General features: G+C 50.2%; 1 protein-coding gene across 10 annotated transcripts in view; it reads right to left on the bottom strand.

Annotated features, from left to right (window-relative positions):
* NAV1 (neuron navigator 1) overlaps positions 1-17,179 on the bottom strand; it is a 246,203-nt gene that overhangs the window by 70,826 nt on the left and 158,198 nt on the right. For 9 of the 10 annotated variants that reach the window (XM_040462204.1, XM_040462203.1, XM_040462200.1 and 6 more), the window contains one exon: positions 16,777-17,142. The exons of the other annotated variant lie outside the window; for it this stretch is intronic. In XM_040462204.1, coding sequence (XP_040318138.1) covers positions 16,777-17,142 — 366 coding nt within the window. The remainder of the gene's footprint in view (positions 1-16,776; positions 17,143-17,179) is intronic. 10 annotated transcript variants of the gene reach the window in all.

The following is a 17,179-nucleotide window of genomic DNA, read 5'->3' as shown; positions in this document are numbered from 1 at the left end:
CAAGATGGGAGGGTTTTAGTTGCAGAGTAAGAAGAGAAACAACTGGGATCCAGTAGCAGGGTTCCCCCACCGAGCTCCCTTCAGGGTCTTCCTAAGAACTTAACTCTCCCCATCAAAGAAGGAGATCTGCAAAGATGCTCTCAGCCCTGCTTCCACCAGTCCACAGTCCTTGCTCCTGGAAGGGGCTGACTGTGTAAGGTTGGGTCCCGAAGTGATCTGGGCAAACTGGGGAGACTACGTTTTTGAAATGAACAGGTGATAGGTGCAACTTCTTTCAGCAACAAAAGCAACAGCAATGATCTTTTCAAAAAAGCCTCCAAAGTACTGGACTAAGATGACAGTGAACCACAGCGATACGGTTGTCTCTGGTGTTTGGGCAGCTTGGGGTGACCCAGGCACACACAGATACCCAGGCCTATGTGTTCTCCTAGGCCTGTCATCTCACCACCTTTACTTTCTGGGCCTCAGTTTTCACAAATGTTAAGGCAGAGGAGGTTCACACTCCTGACCCCCTCCTAGCTCCCCAGCCTTTAAGGAAGCCTGGAGGGTGCTTTAATTGCTCCGGATAGCCCTTTTCCCTAAAAGCCCATCTGGCTCTAGTCCTCTGATTGCACAGTGCCACTGACCTGGGGCTGCAGCTCTAGAATTCCCACCCTCTAAGAATAGTGGGAAACCTCACAGACGGAAGTCTGTCTCTGGATCCTAGAACAGTTTGAGTTGGGGAGGGGTCTGTTTCTGAGGATGCATATTATGATTAAGTTTTCCAAATATGCTTTGAGATCAAAGGCGTATAAAGAGCCCACCCCTCAACCCACCCCCACCCAAAGCATGGGGGGGGGGGGAGCAAATAGATTTTTACTCCCTTTATTCTGAGTAGTTTGCATGCCCCGAGTCCCAAGCAGACCAGCTTTGAGGGGAATTGGAGCAAGGCAGCTGGTTTTCTCCAGCATATTCTCCCATCTCAGGCCAGGATGGTGTCCCTAGACCACATCCCTATCCTGGCTCTTCTGTCCTGGTCATGTCCACAGCCATCCCATCTTCACCACCACCCTAAATGGAGAGTGAGTATAATCAGTTCCTCAGGGAGATTCTGCCTGCACAGCTGTGTTGGGGCTGGCCTGGGTCATCTGGGGAACAGCTTATAGTGACACGCACCATAAGGGATTCTCTTTAGCCTCAAGCCAGCACGGAATCCTGAGCAAAATCACTCTGAGCCAGAGGAATGTCACCAGCAGGGGATGTTTTCCCCCAGATCTAGCTGTGCATTTTCCATAAGGTTTCCTCCTTTGTGGTTTTCTGGGCAGAGCCTGGAGGGAAGGAGGGGAGACTGAAGGAGGTGAGGCTCAGGCACAGAGGCTTACTTGAGGAACAGGAGTCTTTGGGGTAGGGGCCGTGCTGTCCCAGAACATTCCTTCACAGCCCTGCAGAGCCCATGTGGCCCTATCCCTCTTCCTCACACAAGGCAGCCTGCCCACGCTCCCTTCGGCCCTCCCCCTCCTCCTGCTCTGCACCCCCAACAGGGACTGGGGAGCAGGCTGTAAAGAAAACAAGTCTCAGCCAGCAGCTGGGCACAGGGGATGAACTCTCAGCTCCTGAGTCTTGTCCTTGTCCTCCCACCCCCACCCAAGGGGATTCTAGGCTAGAGGATCTCTAACCCCCCTCCTCCTTGAGTCTGATTCTTGAACTGCTAGAACCCAGTAGAATCTGAGGTTTTCCTCTGTATGTTCCTCTTTCCTTGTCGATGAAGAAGGTGGGTTGCACAGTTGTGTCTACCTTCTACTTACCTTTCTGCTTGGTGGAGGTTCCAGTGGGCTTTTACAGGGGAGGGAGCAGGGTCCCAGAGGCTTTGCCACTTAAAGAAATAGCATGCAAATTAGCACTTGCTATTTTCGGCCAACAGGTCAAGGCACTTTGGGTAATTGGACAACAGCACTGAAGAGAAATGCTGTCTGAGGGTTTCTGTGAAGACAGTAAAACACAACCTCCTCTGTCAGCAGACCCAGCTCCTGCACTTGCCGAGGCCCTGACCCTGCCCATCACAGGGGTGTGGCAGAGTTGGGGGGTTATGGTGGCCTTGTTGCCTTGACTACAGTGGGGAGGCATGTTGGGGGTGACTCTGAACTCTTCTTTCTGGGTCCCAGGCTGCACAGTAATAGCTTGGGGCAGAAGGGGTGGAGGATAATTGATGCAGGTGGTGGAGGAAAGACACCTGCTGATAGGGAGCTACGAGTCAGGCACTTTTCCAGAAAAAAACAAAAAACCAAAAAAAACCCAAAAAACAAAAACCAAAAAACAGCCAAAGAGGGACAGAGGAAAAAGGCCTATCTATCTTAAATAAGCCTCTCCTGTGCTCCTCTGGCTTCTCTGCAAAGAGCCCTTGAGAGCTATGATCTCATTTGTCCCCCGTGCCAGGATCATCAAAGTGGCTCTTTACAAGAGGGAAACTGAGGCATGGAAAGGCCAGGAAATGTCTAAAGCAGAGGGCAGAGCACAGACTAATATGCATGAGGTCTTTCAGCCAGATTCTTGTGAGGGGCGATACCCTCCCCACAACACGCCCCCCCTCCCCCCCCCAAGGATCTTTGGAGTCACCTTGGCTCAGGACCAAGGTCTTCCACACCATTGCCAGCAGGGACATCCAAAGATGGTTAGTGGGAGGCTCGGGTTGTGTCCCTGACCATAATCTCAAAGGTTAATGGAGTTGGTCAGAGTGAGCCACACAAAAAGAGAGGAAGATTTGCCAGAAAGTTCCATGTGGTCTGAGTTCCAGCGTCACCTGCCTGGGGGCTTCTGGGTTCCAGTGCCCCCTGCCAGGCCTGACTACACACCTGATTTCCTGGTGAGACCCAGAAGGGAGATTCTTGAGAAGACCAGAGTCCCAGGGTAAGCATCCACCACTCGGAACCTCTGCCCCTTGACCTACCCTCACTTCCCCTCTTTCCCGTCAATTATGAAGCTATTTACTTCCTTAGGTGGCAAAGGCCCTGCCCCTCCACAAGTCTGGGCCAGTCAGAGAGGCTTCCTTGGGGTCTGTGGGGGCAAGCTGAGCCCCGAGACCCCTCCACATCCCGGCCAGGATGAGCTGGCAGCATCTTGGCTGAGGCAGAAAAAAAAAGCATCTTACCACATAGGAAGGGGTGATGAGAAAGGGAGAGGATTAAGCCAGAATGGAGGGACAGGGGAAAGGACGTGGGGGAGGACCCTGATGAATTAACCCTGTGGCCACACACTGAGGTGGGATCCTGATGCTCTCCATGGAGAATGACCTGGCCACATCTCTAACCCATGCTTTAATTTATTTTTTTTAATGTTTATTTTTGAGAAAGACAGAGAGAGAGAGAGAGAGAGAGAGAGAGAACACACACACAAGTGGGGGAAAGGCAGAGACAGAGACAGGGAGACACAGAATCTGAAGCAGACTCTGTGCTGTCAGCGAGAGCCCGACGTGGGGCTTGAACCTGTGCCAAACCATGAGATCATGACCTAAGCGGAAGTTGGACACTTAACCGACTGAGCCACCTGGGTGCCCCTCTAACCCCAGCTTTTAAAACCTACTCCCAGATCCCGCAATGACCCCACTGACTCCTGGCGGAATCAGTGGGACCTTGATAGAAACACCTATAAAAATCATTCATAGCCCCTGTGGTGACACTTTCACAATTATGATTTTATTTGCAAACAACCTAATGCTCTAAGGTGAGGCAAATGTTACTATGCTTGCTTTAGAACATTAAAGGTTAAGAGAGTGGCCTCAGGTACTTTGGCCACAGGTACGGAAGCCATGATGACATTAGTTCTAGGCCAGGGATCATTCTTTATTAGAAATGGGCATCTGAGTGGCTCCATTGGTTAAGCGTCTGACTCAGGTCATAATCTCATGGTTTGTGAGTTCAAGCCCCGTGTCAGGCTCTGCACTGACAACACAAGGCCTGCTTGGGATTCTTTCTCTTTCTCTCTCTCTCTCTCTCTCTCTGCCCCTCCCCCATGCACTCACTCCCTTTCTCTCAAAATAAACTTTAAAAAAAAAAAAAAAAAGAATTGGATTTTATCCAGTGAATTTCCTCTCAGGGATGCCTGAGTTTTCAAGAGCTCCTTGTGCATTACCCTGGTGGGCTTCTCTCTGCTCTTGACCTCCTAAGGCAGTACCTTCCCTCACCAACTTCCAGGCCCTTCCTAGAGGACATGCCAGGTAGCCTGGGACAGACCCCCTTCATGAGGTCAGATAATCCAGAATGTCAGGGCCCAAGAGGTAGGTAAAGCTCATCTGGTTCAAGTCCCTCATTTTCACAGAGGAGGAAATTAGGGCTCTGAAAGTGCAAGTGACTCGTTCAAGGCTCTTTACCAGGCTTCCTGATTCCCAGGGCCGCGATCTCACTGGTTCTGTGCTCCCACTTCTCATCAAGTCCCTCCCCAGGGCCAGCTGAGGCTCAGACAGAAAGGTTCTGAGGGTAGGTGGGGGCGAGTTTGGATCGGGGGCCCTGGAATCAGTAGACGCACAGCGGAGTGTCCCAAAGCCCAGTGCCGATCCCGGCTGAGAAGTCTTTGGGGTAGCAAATGGGCCAGCGAGAAGAGAGGGTCCCACGCCCAGCTGTGTTACTGCTCTGCAAATATTTACACGACCTCTGAGGAAACCTGCCTTTCTCACCGCCCCGCAGCTGGGAGAGGCAGCAGAGAGGAGGCAGCCCCATCAAATCTTAAACAGCGAGCTACTGTTTTAGCAGTCCTTAGCTTCATATCCTCCTGCCACCATCCCCAACCGCAGGCTCTCTGTGTGGCTCTGAGAACATGGGACAGATGGGATCATGGGAATCATCCCAATAAAGACTCGACAGACCCTCAGCTGGCCTCTGTGGGCAGATGTGTGCGTATGCGTGCATGTGTCTGTAAGGCCTCCAGCTCAGACCCCTGAGGCCAGAAGCAATGACTTCAGAACAACCCCAGCACCCACTGCCCCAGGTTCTCCTTCACTGAGCTGGGGCTCTAATATCCGGAGAGGAATAGAAATCTCATACGCGCTGAGGAGGCATTGTCAATGTATCGTCCCTTTTATCCTCGAAACCCCTCTCACCATGTCTACGTCCGCCTCCCCCTCCCTGGTCCAAGCCATCACCTTCTCTTGCCTAGATTATTGTAGCACCTTCCTGTCCAGGTTCTCCCTGATTTCCCTGTGGCTCTTTTCCTCACAGTAGCCAGGCAGGCCCTTTACCAAACATGTCAGACCTCATCACTCCTCTCCCTGAGACCTTCCTGTGGGTTTCCCCTCTCTTAGAAGAAAAGTCAAAGTCCTCACCTTGGTACAGAAGACCCTTTATTACCTGGCCCCTGCCTACCTGCTGATCTCACTTCTGACTACTCTCTTCCTTGTTTACTCTGTGTCAGCCACACTGACCTCGTGGCAGTTTCTTGAACACGTGCCCCTTCTCGCCTCAGGGCCTTTGCACATGCTCTTCTGTGCATAGTGAAGCCTTCCCTGACCACCAGATCTCAAATAGCCCCCACCCTGTCAGTCTCTGCCCCGTACCCTGTTGTACCCTGCTTTATTTCCTGATGCCACAGAGCGCCACCTAATCTAGTAGGTATTTATTTGTTTATTTGCCAGCTCTTTTTCATATATGAGTTTAAGAACAATGTCTATTTTTGTCCTCTTGCTTTAGCTCCACATGTCTTTTTTTTTTTTTTAATTTTTTTTTTTCAACGTTTATTTATCTTTTGGACAGAGAGAGACAGAGCATGAACGGGGAAGGGGCAGAGAGAGAGGGAGACACAGAATCGGAAACAGGCTCCAGGCTCTGAGCCATCAGCCCAGAGCCCGACGCGGGGCTCGAACCCACGGACCGCGAGATCGTGATCTGGCTGAAGTCGGACGCTTAACCGACTGCGCTACCCAGGCGCCCCTCCACATGTCTTGTATATAGTAGGTACTCTACAAATATTTATTAAATATATTAATAAATATCATGAAGTGGGCATTATCATCCTTCCTTTCAGACAATGAGATGAAGCACAAAGAGGCTAAGTAACTTATCCAAGGTCATGCAAATGGTGAGTGGCAAACACGAGAATTAAATCTAGGTCAGTTGGACTCCGGAATTTTTTTTTTTTTTTCATTTTCTTTTTAAGGTTTATTTATTATTGAGAGACAGAGAGAGAGAGAGACAGAGCATGAGCATGGGAGGGGCACAGAGAGGAGGAGACCCGGAATCTGAAGCAGGCTCCAGGCTCTGAGCTGTCAGCACAGAGCCTGACGCGGGGCTCGAACTCACAAACCGTGAGATCATGACCTGAGCTGATGTCAGACGCTTAACCTACTGAGCCACCCCAGGCGCCCCTGGACTCCGGAATGTTTAAGCGACTCTGCCAACCTGTCTCCCGAGAACAGAAAACTAATCACAGGGACTGGTAGAGACATAAGAGACCATATAGCTGCTGCCTCCCAGACTTCAGGGGCACCTGCTCAGAGCTGGGAAAAGCAGGATCTCTTAGCTGGAGCCTCACACAAGGAGCTTTTTGCCCTGGCTAAATCCAGTAAACAGGGATCCTCTGAGGAAAGTTCACTCCAGAAGGGCACAAGGCAGCTGGCTTTTCTTCCTGCCCGCCCCTCTACAGATTTGTGGCTCAGAAAGGGATGGTGACAGGCAGATGATAAGTTCTGCCCCTCCTCTTCTATTAACACTCAGCAGAATGTCAGCAGTCCTGGGAACCCCTGCTGGTAGAAGTCCTACCACCCAAACCTGGCCATGAGCCTGTCCACATGGCCGGGTCCGTGAAGATGGTGTCATTTCTGAACTGCGCCTTATCATCAAACCCACAGAGGCTGAGACAGAAGCCAGACACTGAAGTAAAGGATGGGAGAGAGACTAAGAAAGGTGACCAAGGAGAAGAGGGCTGGGAAAGGAGCTGGAAGAGAGTGAGCAGGCAGGAAAAGAGGGTGGGAAGGAGCTTGAAGATGCGACTCTTTCTTTCGGGCTGCAGATGTCCCATAAGAAAGAAGGGCAGGGCACCGAACAGAACTCTTTTAACACAAGCTGGCCAAAGAGGGCAGGAAGGGTAGGCTGGTGAGAAGGGCTTGCCCTGCTCTGGGTCAGGCCCCCAGGCTGAACACAGCATCACTCACTCCTCTCTGGAAGAGTCCTTCCACCTCCCAGACATGCTCTCTGCCCGTCTGGTTGCTACCCCCTGCCCATCGGCAAGCTTGCACCCCCCACCCCCACCCCGCCACTGGAATTAGTGCGCACACAGCCTCTTTGTACCCAGCCGCCTCTCACACACGTGTTTGGATGGGTCTCACACAGTGTCTGTCTGTCTCTCATTCCCCTCCTTGGCGTGCACATCACGAACACGCTGGCTCTGTTTATCTGTGGCACATGCCCCAACATCAGCCTCTCCCACCTTGTCTCCCCACGACCCTGTCTTGCATATTCAGTGAATGTTGATCTGTTATGCAGCTACGTGCTTTGGGTCTCTCTGGGACTGTCTCTTTCCTTCTGCCTGCTTTTCAAAATCTAGACGTTTGTACATCTGCCTGAGCTTGTCCCAACATATAAGCAAGAACAATCCAGTCCTGCAGACTCTTTAGGGCACCCTTATGCACAGCTCAGTGGGTAAGTCTGCCTGCCTAGCCTGCTGGCCTTTCTTAGCTGCAATGAATGGTCTTTTGCTGCCTGGTCAGAGACATCTGATAGCCCAGAGGCCAGAGCTGGCCCCTCATGGACATCCTGGGACAGCTTAGCCTTTGAGCCAGAGTCAACAAGAACTTGTATTCACAGAGGCTTGGGTTGCTCCTTGTGCCTGTGGTCCTGAGCTCTTGGCTGTGGCTACTTTGTGGCTCTCCAAAGCAAGACCCTATCCTGGAAGATGGAGAGGTCACCTAGGGGCATTCCAAGTGGAGACCTCTAACGATGATTCACTGGCCAGTCAATAGCGTGACCTGAGAACATATTCTGCTGGGTGTTGAGAAAAAAATAGAAGACAAGGTCTGTGTCCCTGGGAAGCTCCTACTCCAGTGGGAGGCACGTGATGCCTGCCCCCTCCCGGGCTTAAGGGGCACATGGGCTGAACACGGAGGGAAAGGGCTTCATGGTATACCCAGTGAGGCAGTAGGTATACCAAAAAAAGGAGAGGACAAGGCAGTCAGAGGGCCTGGGTTTTCCCCTGCTTGCTGCCACTTTTAAGTTATGTGATCCCGGCAACCCTGTTAAGCAGTTTCCTCACTTGCAAACCGGGGGAAAGAATATCTAATTCAGTGTTAAGATTAAATAAAATAATAAGACACAGTGTTTTGTAAACCATATATGCCATGCAATTGTTAGAGAATCATAAAAGCACAAGTTACTACAGTATAAACCATACACGCAAGTTCCAAGATGATTTTCAGAGTCAGGTAGTATTGCAATGGGATGAATTAGAGAAGGCTTCCCGAAAGGAGAGGATTTGGCAGACAAGTGGGCAACTGGGTGTCACCATCTAGGTGGAAACGTTCCATTCTACAGATGTCCTTTAGGACTTTTATCACTTTAATTTTCCAGGAGCCAACCAAGAGAAGGGAGGGAGGTCACATTTACTGAGCCCCTGCTGCATACCTAGTCCATTAATGCCACACATTCTATAACATCCTTATAGGAATCCTATTCCCATAGAACTATTCCTACTAGAATGGATTCACAGCTTTCCCAAAGCCTCAGAGCTGGGATCTGAACCCAGGCCTGTCATACTTCCAAACTTATGCTCCTTCTGTAATATTAGATTGCATGGAATTTCCAGACACTACTTGAGCCCAGCTGGTTTATCACAGAATATAAGGTTTGTGGGAAAAAGGAGGATGGAGCTGACAATTAAAGACGAGAGACAAGTGGACAGGCAGGCAGGTGGGCAGGGCTGGTGGGGAAAAGCCAAACCCATCTCAACGGCTTCCTCAATCCCTGATCCATCCTGATTGTCGACCAAATTGTATGTCTTCAAAACTCAGTGAAAACCCCAGCAGCTCAATTGTAGGTTACTAGGACACATCAGAGGAGGGGCCACGCCTCAGCCTGCATCGGTTGCCATGGCAACTAGCATACATCCAGCTGCCCCTCTGGAATACCTGGCTTACTCCTGCCTTCTATCAGCCCTGTTGGGTTTGAACAGACACTGTGATCTAGATTAACCCCACACAGCCTGTAGAGTGCTACCACTACTCTTTTAAGAATTAAGGGGAAGGAAAAATAAAATAAGATAAAAACAGAGAGGGAGGCAAACCATAAGAGACTCTTAGCTATAGAGAACAAGCTGAGGGTTGCTGGAGAGGAGGTGGGTAGGGGGCACATGCTCAGAGCCTGGAGCCGATTTCAGATTCCATGTCTCCCTCTCTCTCTCTCTCTCTCTCTCTTCCACACTCATGCTTTCTCTCTCTCTCTCTCTCTCTCTCTCTCAAAAATAAACATTAAAAAAATTAAAAAAAAAAGAAATATCAGGGTGCCTGGGTAGCTCAGTCGGTTAAGCATCCAACTTCAGCTCAGGTCATGATCTCACGGTTTGTGAGTTCGAGCCCCGCGTCGGGCCTGGTGCTGACAGCTCGGAGCCCGGAGCCTGCTTCCGATTCTGTGTCTCCCTCTCTCTCTGCCCCTCCCCCACTCACACTCTGTCTCTGTCTCTCAACAACGAATAAACGTTAAAAAAAAAAAAAAGAACTCTCATTTTCAAGCGTGACTGTTAAAATACGCTATTCCAATATTATCATTTTGAATGTGCACGTGACAGGTTAGGCCCATCAATTTGTGAATGTCTGCCATCAGACGGCTAACAAACAATAGCCAGCATTTGTTGAACACTTATTATACATAAACATGTTAACAAATTTAATCCTCACATCAGTCTTACAGAGTAGGCACCGTTACCGTCTGTGTCTTTCAGCTAAGGAAACGGAGGCAGAGGGAGAATAAGCATTCACTCAAACTCACAAAGCTAATAAGAAGAGCCAGGACTCAGACCCAGGAGCTACAAGCCTTCACGCTAAATCACTACTGCCCTCCCACTCTGTGGGACGCTTATGTTGATAAGATCTGGTACCAAAGATCTGTTGATCTAACTGCACACTACAGGACTAAAAGAATAGCCAGATGGTGTTGAAAAGCCAAACAAGATCATCCCATGCAAAGGAAGTCAAAGCCCAAGTTCAGTGAACCCATCTGCCAACCTGGAGAAATCTCATTTTGATACTCTTAACCGCTCCTAATTCAGCCAGAGGCCACCAGCTAAATGAACAGGACAGTAAGTTGAGATCAGAATAATGTATTTCGAACCAAAGCTCTTTATACGTTTCAAAGCACCCCTACATGTTCTCCTTCACTTGATCCTCACAATGCAAAAATGGTTACCCTTTTACAAATGAACAAACTAAGACTCAGAAAGGTTACAGGACTTGCTCAGTGACACGCAGCAAGCTAGAGGAGTGCTTTGGATACAACTCCAGAGCGCCAGATGCCCCTCCCCCTGCACCACAGAGAAGTATCAACAAAGCTGCCTGTACGAATCTGTGGGTCAATGTTGTAATTGTTATCCCCCAAATGGCAACAACCACTGTCTACTTCAACTACACATCACTTCTTTGGCCACTGACCCAGGAGTCATCTTGTCTCCCTTTTAGATTTGAAGCCCTTCAAGGACAGACATGGAGTTTCCGCCTTCAGCTTGAACGTTGGATCTTCTCCAGAATGATCCCTTACCACCCTCTACCCCAATCCTTGTGTTTCGTGGGCAAACGCCAGGCCTGGGCCAGCTGCCCACTAGGTGGGATACCTAAAGAACTGACTACCAGGAAACAGAGAAGATAAAGTGGAAAGGTAAATATCCATGCTTCCTTGCCGACTCTCCCCGCTGCCCATTCAAGTTAAGAAAGGTTCTCTTCTCTTTGTACAAATCCTACAAACCTGATGCCCATTCCAAGAGAATTCTTCGCACTGAAGGTTGGGTGGGGCATCTTGGGGTTTGCCAGTCAGACAGCCAAACTGGAGAGCAGCAAATGAGGCTCCCTCTCAGGAGGGTGGCTGCAGACAGATGCTGAGGCCCGCTTAGCAAGGCTGGGAGGTGTCTCTTTAAGGCTTGGGCTCACTGCCTCTGGGAGCAAAGAGCCAGCCTGGGAGAAGGCAGGGGCCTACAGTTTATTTTAGTTGACATTTTTCAACGTCAGGACACTTCAGAGCCAAGAAGGAAACGAATCCCATCTGTTCCTGAGCCCCCAAGCACAGTTCAAGAGGACAGGCTGGAGAAGGGAGGGGAGGCGAGGAGGGAACAAGAAGACTGGAACATCCAGCCACACACATGGAGCAGGAAACCACCTGAGGAGAGACACAGGGCATGGCAGACAGTCACGAGAAATCCCGCTGCCCCTCTGACACACAGCCACAGAGCTCTTTCAAGATGGGGCCTGCTGGTTCCGTCGAAGGCTCTGCGGCCTCTGGCACAGGTCGCTGGACAGCAGCCCTGCCAGGGCTGCCGAAGACACAACCCTGTACGGTGTGAAGGGCGCCCACTGGAGGTGTGCGATGCAGCACCTAGAGGAGTGCTGCTGCCAGCCAAGCCCGGGGCTCCCGCTCCTTAACCACTGCACAGCTCAGATGCAGCCCACCCAAGCCGCCACTTACGTGGGTGGAAACGGAGGCATTGAGAAGTAAATCCGAGTTAAAACAGGGAAGGGATGGAGGGCCGTCTGACCTCCTTCCCTGCTAGGCACACTTGGTCCCTGTACCCAGTGCCTGTATTTACCTCTGCATGGGAGCCCATCCTCTCCTCCCCTTCTGCTCTAACCCCAGGTGCCAGGGACGGGAAGGACAGACAGATGGCTGTGGAACTTATCTTCTTACTTAGATTAAATTCCAGACCTTCCTATTTTTAGAAAAACAAATTGCTGCTCTCTTTGCAAGAGGTAAAAATGTCTCGAACTGTCATTTAGGACAGTCAGCAGCCAACTTGAAGTTGTTTATGGTGTCATGCTTTGGATACTACCCTGGGCAGGACTAGTGTCAGGTGGTGATTAGTCCAGGTGCCAAATTTCAAGAGGATCATTGACAGCTTGAGAGCTTCCAGGAGAGAGTGACCAGGATAATCGGGAAAAGTGGGTCATTTAAAAAAGTAATGAAATAAACTGGGGACTTCTTTGTCGGGGGGGGGGGGCGCGGTTAGAGAAGAGACTATCTGAGCAATCATTAAGAACATGCTGAAATATCTGAATGAAGATTTATACTTATTCTATTTTTCTTGGATGGCAGCATTTGAATCAATAGGCAGAAGTGAACCAGATTTCGGATGAATATTTAGAAACTGTCTTATAATTTTGTTCTATTTGAAATAGAATAAGCTCACTATGTCTAGGCAAGACAAGACTAAAAGACTGGCTTTCAGGAATGCTATAAAGAAGATTCTTGTACTTTATGGGAAGATGGACTAGGCCAGAGTCACTGAGAAGCTTTAGAAAAATATGGCTTCCTGAGTAGCAGAGAATCTGCCTTGGTAGGTCTGGAATGAGATTTGGAATCCATATTTTTAAAAAGTCCCATCAGCTCTAAAACTCTTAGAAGGAAACACAGAGAAAAGGTTCATGACATTGGGTTTGGCAGTGATTTCTTGGATACAACACCCAAAGCACAGGCAACAAAAGAAACAATAGATAAATTGGACTTCATCAAAATGAAGAACGTTTGTGCGCAAAGGACACGATCAACAGAATGAAAAGGTAACCCACAGAACGGGGAAATATATTCTCAAATCATGTGTCTCATAAGGGATTCATATCCAGAATATATAGAGAACTCCTACAACTCAACAACAACCCAATTAAAAAATGGGCAAAGGACTTGAATAGACATTTCTCCAAAGAAGATATACAAATGGCCAATAAACACATGAAAAGATGTTCAACACTGCCACTCATCAGGGAAACACAAATCAAAACCACGAGATACCACTTCACACTCATCAGGATGGCTATTATTAAAAAACCAACCAACCAACCAACCAACCAACCAACCAACCAACAACCAAACAATCAAACAAACAAAAGGTGTTGGTAAGGATGTGAAGAAACTGGAACCCTCATGCATTGCTGGTGGGAACGTAAAATGGTATGGCCACTGTGGAAAAAACAGTATGGAGTTTCCTCACAAAATTAAAAATCGGATTACTGTATGATTCAAGACTTCTAGGTATACACTCCAAAGAACTGAAAGCAAGGACTTGAACAGATATTTGTACCCCAATGTTCATAGCAGGATTACAGCTGAATGGATAAACAAAATGTGGTACATCCATACGGTAAGCTATCATTCAGCCTTAGAAAGGAAATTGATACATATTACACATGAATGAACCTTGAGGCAATCATGCTCGGTAAAACAGACCAGTCACAGAAAGACTAATACCGTACGACTCCATCTACATGAGGTACCTAGAGCAGTCAAGTTCAGACAGACAGAAAGTAAGTGGTGGTGGCCAGGAACTGGGTGGGGGGAGGGGAAGATGAAGAGTCAGCGTTTAATGGAGACAGAGTTTCAGTTTGGGAAGGTGAAGAAAGTTCTGGAGACAGATGGTGGGGACGGTTATACAACACTATGAATGTACTCCATGCCACTGAACTGTACTTTTGAAAGTGGCTGACATATTAACCATATATAAAAAACATGTATTTTACCACAATTAAAAAAAAACATAATTAAAAAAAATAGGATTCTTTCGGCAGCAGATTCACCTTCCTCATTCTAGTTCGCTGAGCTGCAGTTTGAAGAATTTGCCTACTCTGACCCCACCCCCCAGACTGGCAACCCAGGAAAAAGGCCTGGTGTCTGGAGGGAGCAGGGAGGGCTGACGTGGGACTGAACACTGGCTTGGGGAGAGCGCCCAAGGGGCTGCTGCTCCCCCAGCAGATAAGCCAGAGCACTTAGAATCACTACCTTCTTGCCTGGCTCGTTCAGATGGCTCGTGGCTGATTATGTCGCTCAGTGGGGAGGGCAGAGGCTTCACCTCTGTCTCTGGCCCAGTGCTGGGAGCTCCTGGGAGGCAGCAAAGTGAATGGCAGTGGGAGGGGCTGAGGAGGGGTCAGTGTGCGGGTGGGAACAGCCCTACCGTTTCATGAACAGGGAAAACAATTTTCTTAGAAACAGGACACTTTCTAAATTATAAAACCTGGATGGAACCCACAGTGGGGACAGGAGGGCCAACAAGAGGCTCAGCAAGGGGCACTCTCTTCAAGATTTGCTGGAATCTAGGATGCCCAGTCTCCAGTGAAATAGCACAACACTTAACCATGAAAACACATAATTGAGGAGGGATTGTTTACATTAAAATTACTGGGATTATAGGTGGGTTTCCCTCATCTCGGACTTCCTTAGCACGTTTAAGGGTGGGTGTGTTTGCAGTCTGGGCAAGGAAGTAAACAAACGGAGAAACCTTAAAACTGTAAGTGTTAAAAGAGTTCCTGCTCGTTGCGGATTGACCATAAAAAACACACATGAAATTATCTTGGAAACCAGCATTGCAGTTTATAGTGAGGTCCACTTTATGGATATTGCCATGCCAACACTTTCTTCCCCCTATGAACTTGAGGCTTCCCTGGGCCCGTGGTCAGTTGGTGGATGTGCAGGAAGGGCAAGTTCTCATTCATGCTCTAGCCTCAGTGAAGTCTATTTGTTCAATGACTTAGGGGCATGCACACTGTCCAGAGGAAAGGGATAAAGAAAGGGTGCTAGAGGGTGGATTAAGGACATTTTTCCTGGCCCTCCTCTGCCCAGTATTCCATACCTTTACCTCCGTGTCCCCTCAAATCTATGTTCCCAGGATTGGCCAGCAGCACTACATCTGTCTTTGTTGCTGATTCTGAGTGGCACTGTGGTGAGACTGCACACTCCCTGTGGGCAAGTCTGGGACTCTAGAGTGCAAAAGCCCCTCTCCTCCTTCACAATGGCATTTTAACAATTAACAGTAATAATAATAAAAAAAAAAAGCTAACATTTAGTGAGCATTTAGAATGAGCCAGGAATTATTCCAAACATTATACATATATTTATCTACTTAACCCTTATAACCATCCTGAGATAAGTCCTATTATCTGCATTTAGCAGGTAGACAAACTAAAGCCTGGAGAGGTTAACTTGCCCAAGCTCACACAGCTAGGAAATCCTGCGGCCTGCCTCAGACTGGGATCTCCCCAAAGTCAGGAGTCTCGTGCCTTCCGATGTTTGGGGAATTTTCTGCCATGGTCATTGTGTGCACCTTGGGGGACGGCTCCACCTCCCTCTGTCTGGGAGCTCCCTGACGGCTGGGGCTCTAGTCCTTCCACCATAAGAGGAACTTTCAGAGCTCTTTGCCCTGCAGGGGTTGTGCCTCCCTTTGCCCTATCCAACTGGGAGCTCTCAGAGGGCAGGAACTGGACATGTCCTCAGAGAAGCAGCTTCCTGGCACAGGGGGTGTGCAGAGCAGCCCGTCAGACACCTTCGCTCTCCTTCCTGCCCAGCAAAGCCCTCTGAGCACAGGAGGAGCTGGATGGCTTTTCTCCGATCCCAGCTCCAAGCTGGTGGATCTGAGCGTGAGGTCGGCCGGCCCCTGGGATTTAAGAGGCAGTAAACAGTCTCATTCGTGAGTCAGTTGTTTTGCTCCAGAGCAGCCTCATCAGCTGGACAGGCCCTGCCTAGTCCCTCCAAGTTTGTCCCCAGGGGTGCGGAACAGTGGATGGCCTGGCGCTCAGCTCTCAGTCCTTTCCTAGGAGGGGCTACTTTTCATTCTGTTCCAGTTTGGGATTTTTATTGGGAAGAGGTAGTCCCTGAGAGGGATAGGGGGAAGAGGTGTTGTCGCTACTTGTGTGGTCCCTTGGAAAGTCCCAGCAAACCAAGAAGGAAGAGCGGAAGTAGCAGGGAGCTGAAAGATGCTCTGGAGAAGGTTCCAGAACCACTACAGCTCTTTACTCTCAGGGCTTGGAACAGTTGGGCCAGGACCGTTTACACCCTCTCTCCCCCCACTTCTTTCTTCCCATCTTCTCCCCCTCACTTCCCAGACTGTCACCCACATCCGCGTCGCTCCACAAACCCAACCGTGCCAGTTGGGGCAGAAAAGAGAAGATGAGGGTCCCTGTGGGGCAAAGCACAGGAAGTGAGTAAACTAACAGACAGGGATAGGAACGAGGAAGTTGCATGATTGGCAGGTCTGCGGAGGAAGAAACCAGAGGAGTGGGACCGGAAGGCCACCGGGGAAGGCGCGGACCAGAGGGGCCGGGAACCCCGGCGAAGGAAGGAGAGCCACCACTACCACTTTTCTGTCTCAGCAGTGCTTTCCCCTGAGCGCTTTCGTGTTCTCTTCCTGTTAGACTCCGAGGCAGACAGATGTAGTACTATCATCCTCTTTTTCCAAGTGGGATAGCAGATGAGGTTGTCCGAAGTCCACACGGAGTTGGCGGAATTGGCACTGACGCCCTTTCCCGGGGCCCTTCCTACCTGCCTTTTCCGGGTTCGAGGGAGGAGGGCGGGACATACCATAGAACGACAGCCCCATGGGCCAATGAGAGGGAGGCCTCTCCATTAACCAATCAGCTCTTCAGGTGGCGGCCCCACCCACCGCACCGAAGCTGGGTATAAACCACATCAAATTTCAGGGGCGGCCACAACCAGTGTACGAAGGCCCTGCCCGGCTGTCTCCCGTCACAGCGCGGCTACCCAAACTCCTGTCATGAGTCCCGCTCGCCTCAAGGAATCCCGTTCCACCGGTCGTCCCCCTGCCCTCTCTAGTCCCCTTGCCCAGCTGCGCAAGAGACCTTACCCGGTAGTGATGTCGTCGTCTTCCGTCATGGTCTTGCCCATGAGGTCGCTGTCGCTCATGTAGCCGGACTTGAGGTCCACCTCGTCCGAGTCCAGGGACTCGACCAGCTCCAGGCGGGAGATGTGGCTGAGCTTGCTCGGGCTGCGCATGGGCATGGTGTGCGAGTAGTGGGCCCGCTCCCCGTGCATGTACCAGGCGGGCGGCCCCTCGGAGCGGCAGCCCCCGCCCACCGAGGGCGCGTCCCCAGCCTGCAGCCGCGGGCTGGACTGGCCATAGCGCCAGGACAGAGGGGACGAGCGGCTGGAGAGGCTGGACACACTGCGAGGGTTGGCGTCGTCACTGTCGTAGCAGGTCATCTCCAGGGAGCTGGGCAGAGGGCAGAGGGCAGAAGGGCAGAGGGCAG

Source organism: Herpailurus yagouaroundi, unplaced genomic scaffold (assembly GCF_014898765.1).
Source record: "Herpailurus yagouaroundi ecotype Mexico unplaced genomic scaffold, PumYag 308, whole genome shotgun sequence".
Lineage (NCBI taxonomy): Eukaryota > Metazoa > Chordata > Mammalia > Carnivora > Felidae > Herpailurus > Herpailurus yagouaroundi.
This window is presented reverse-complemented; position numbering and strand designations above follow the sequence as displayed.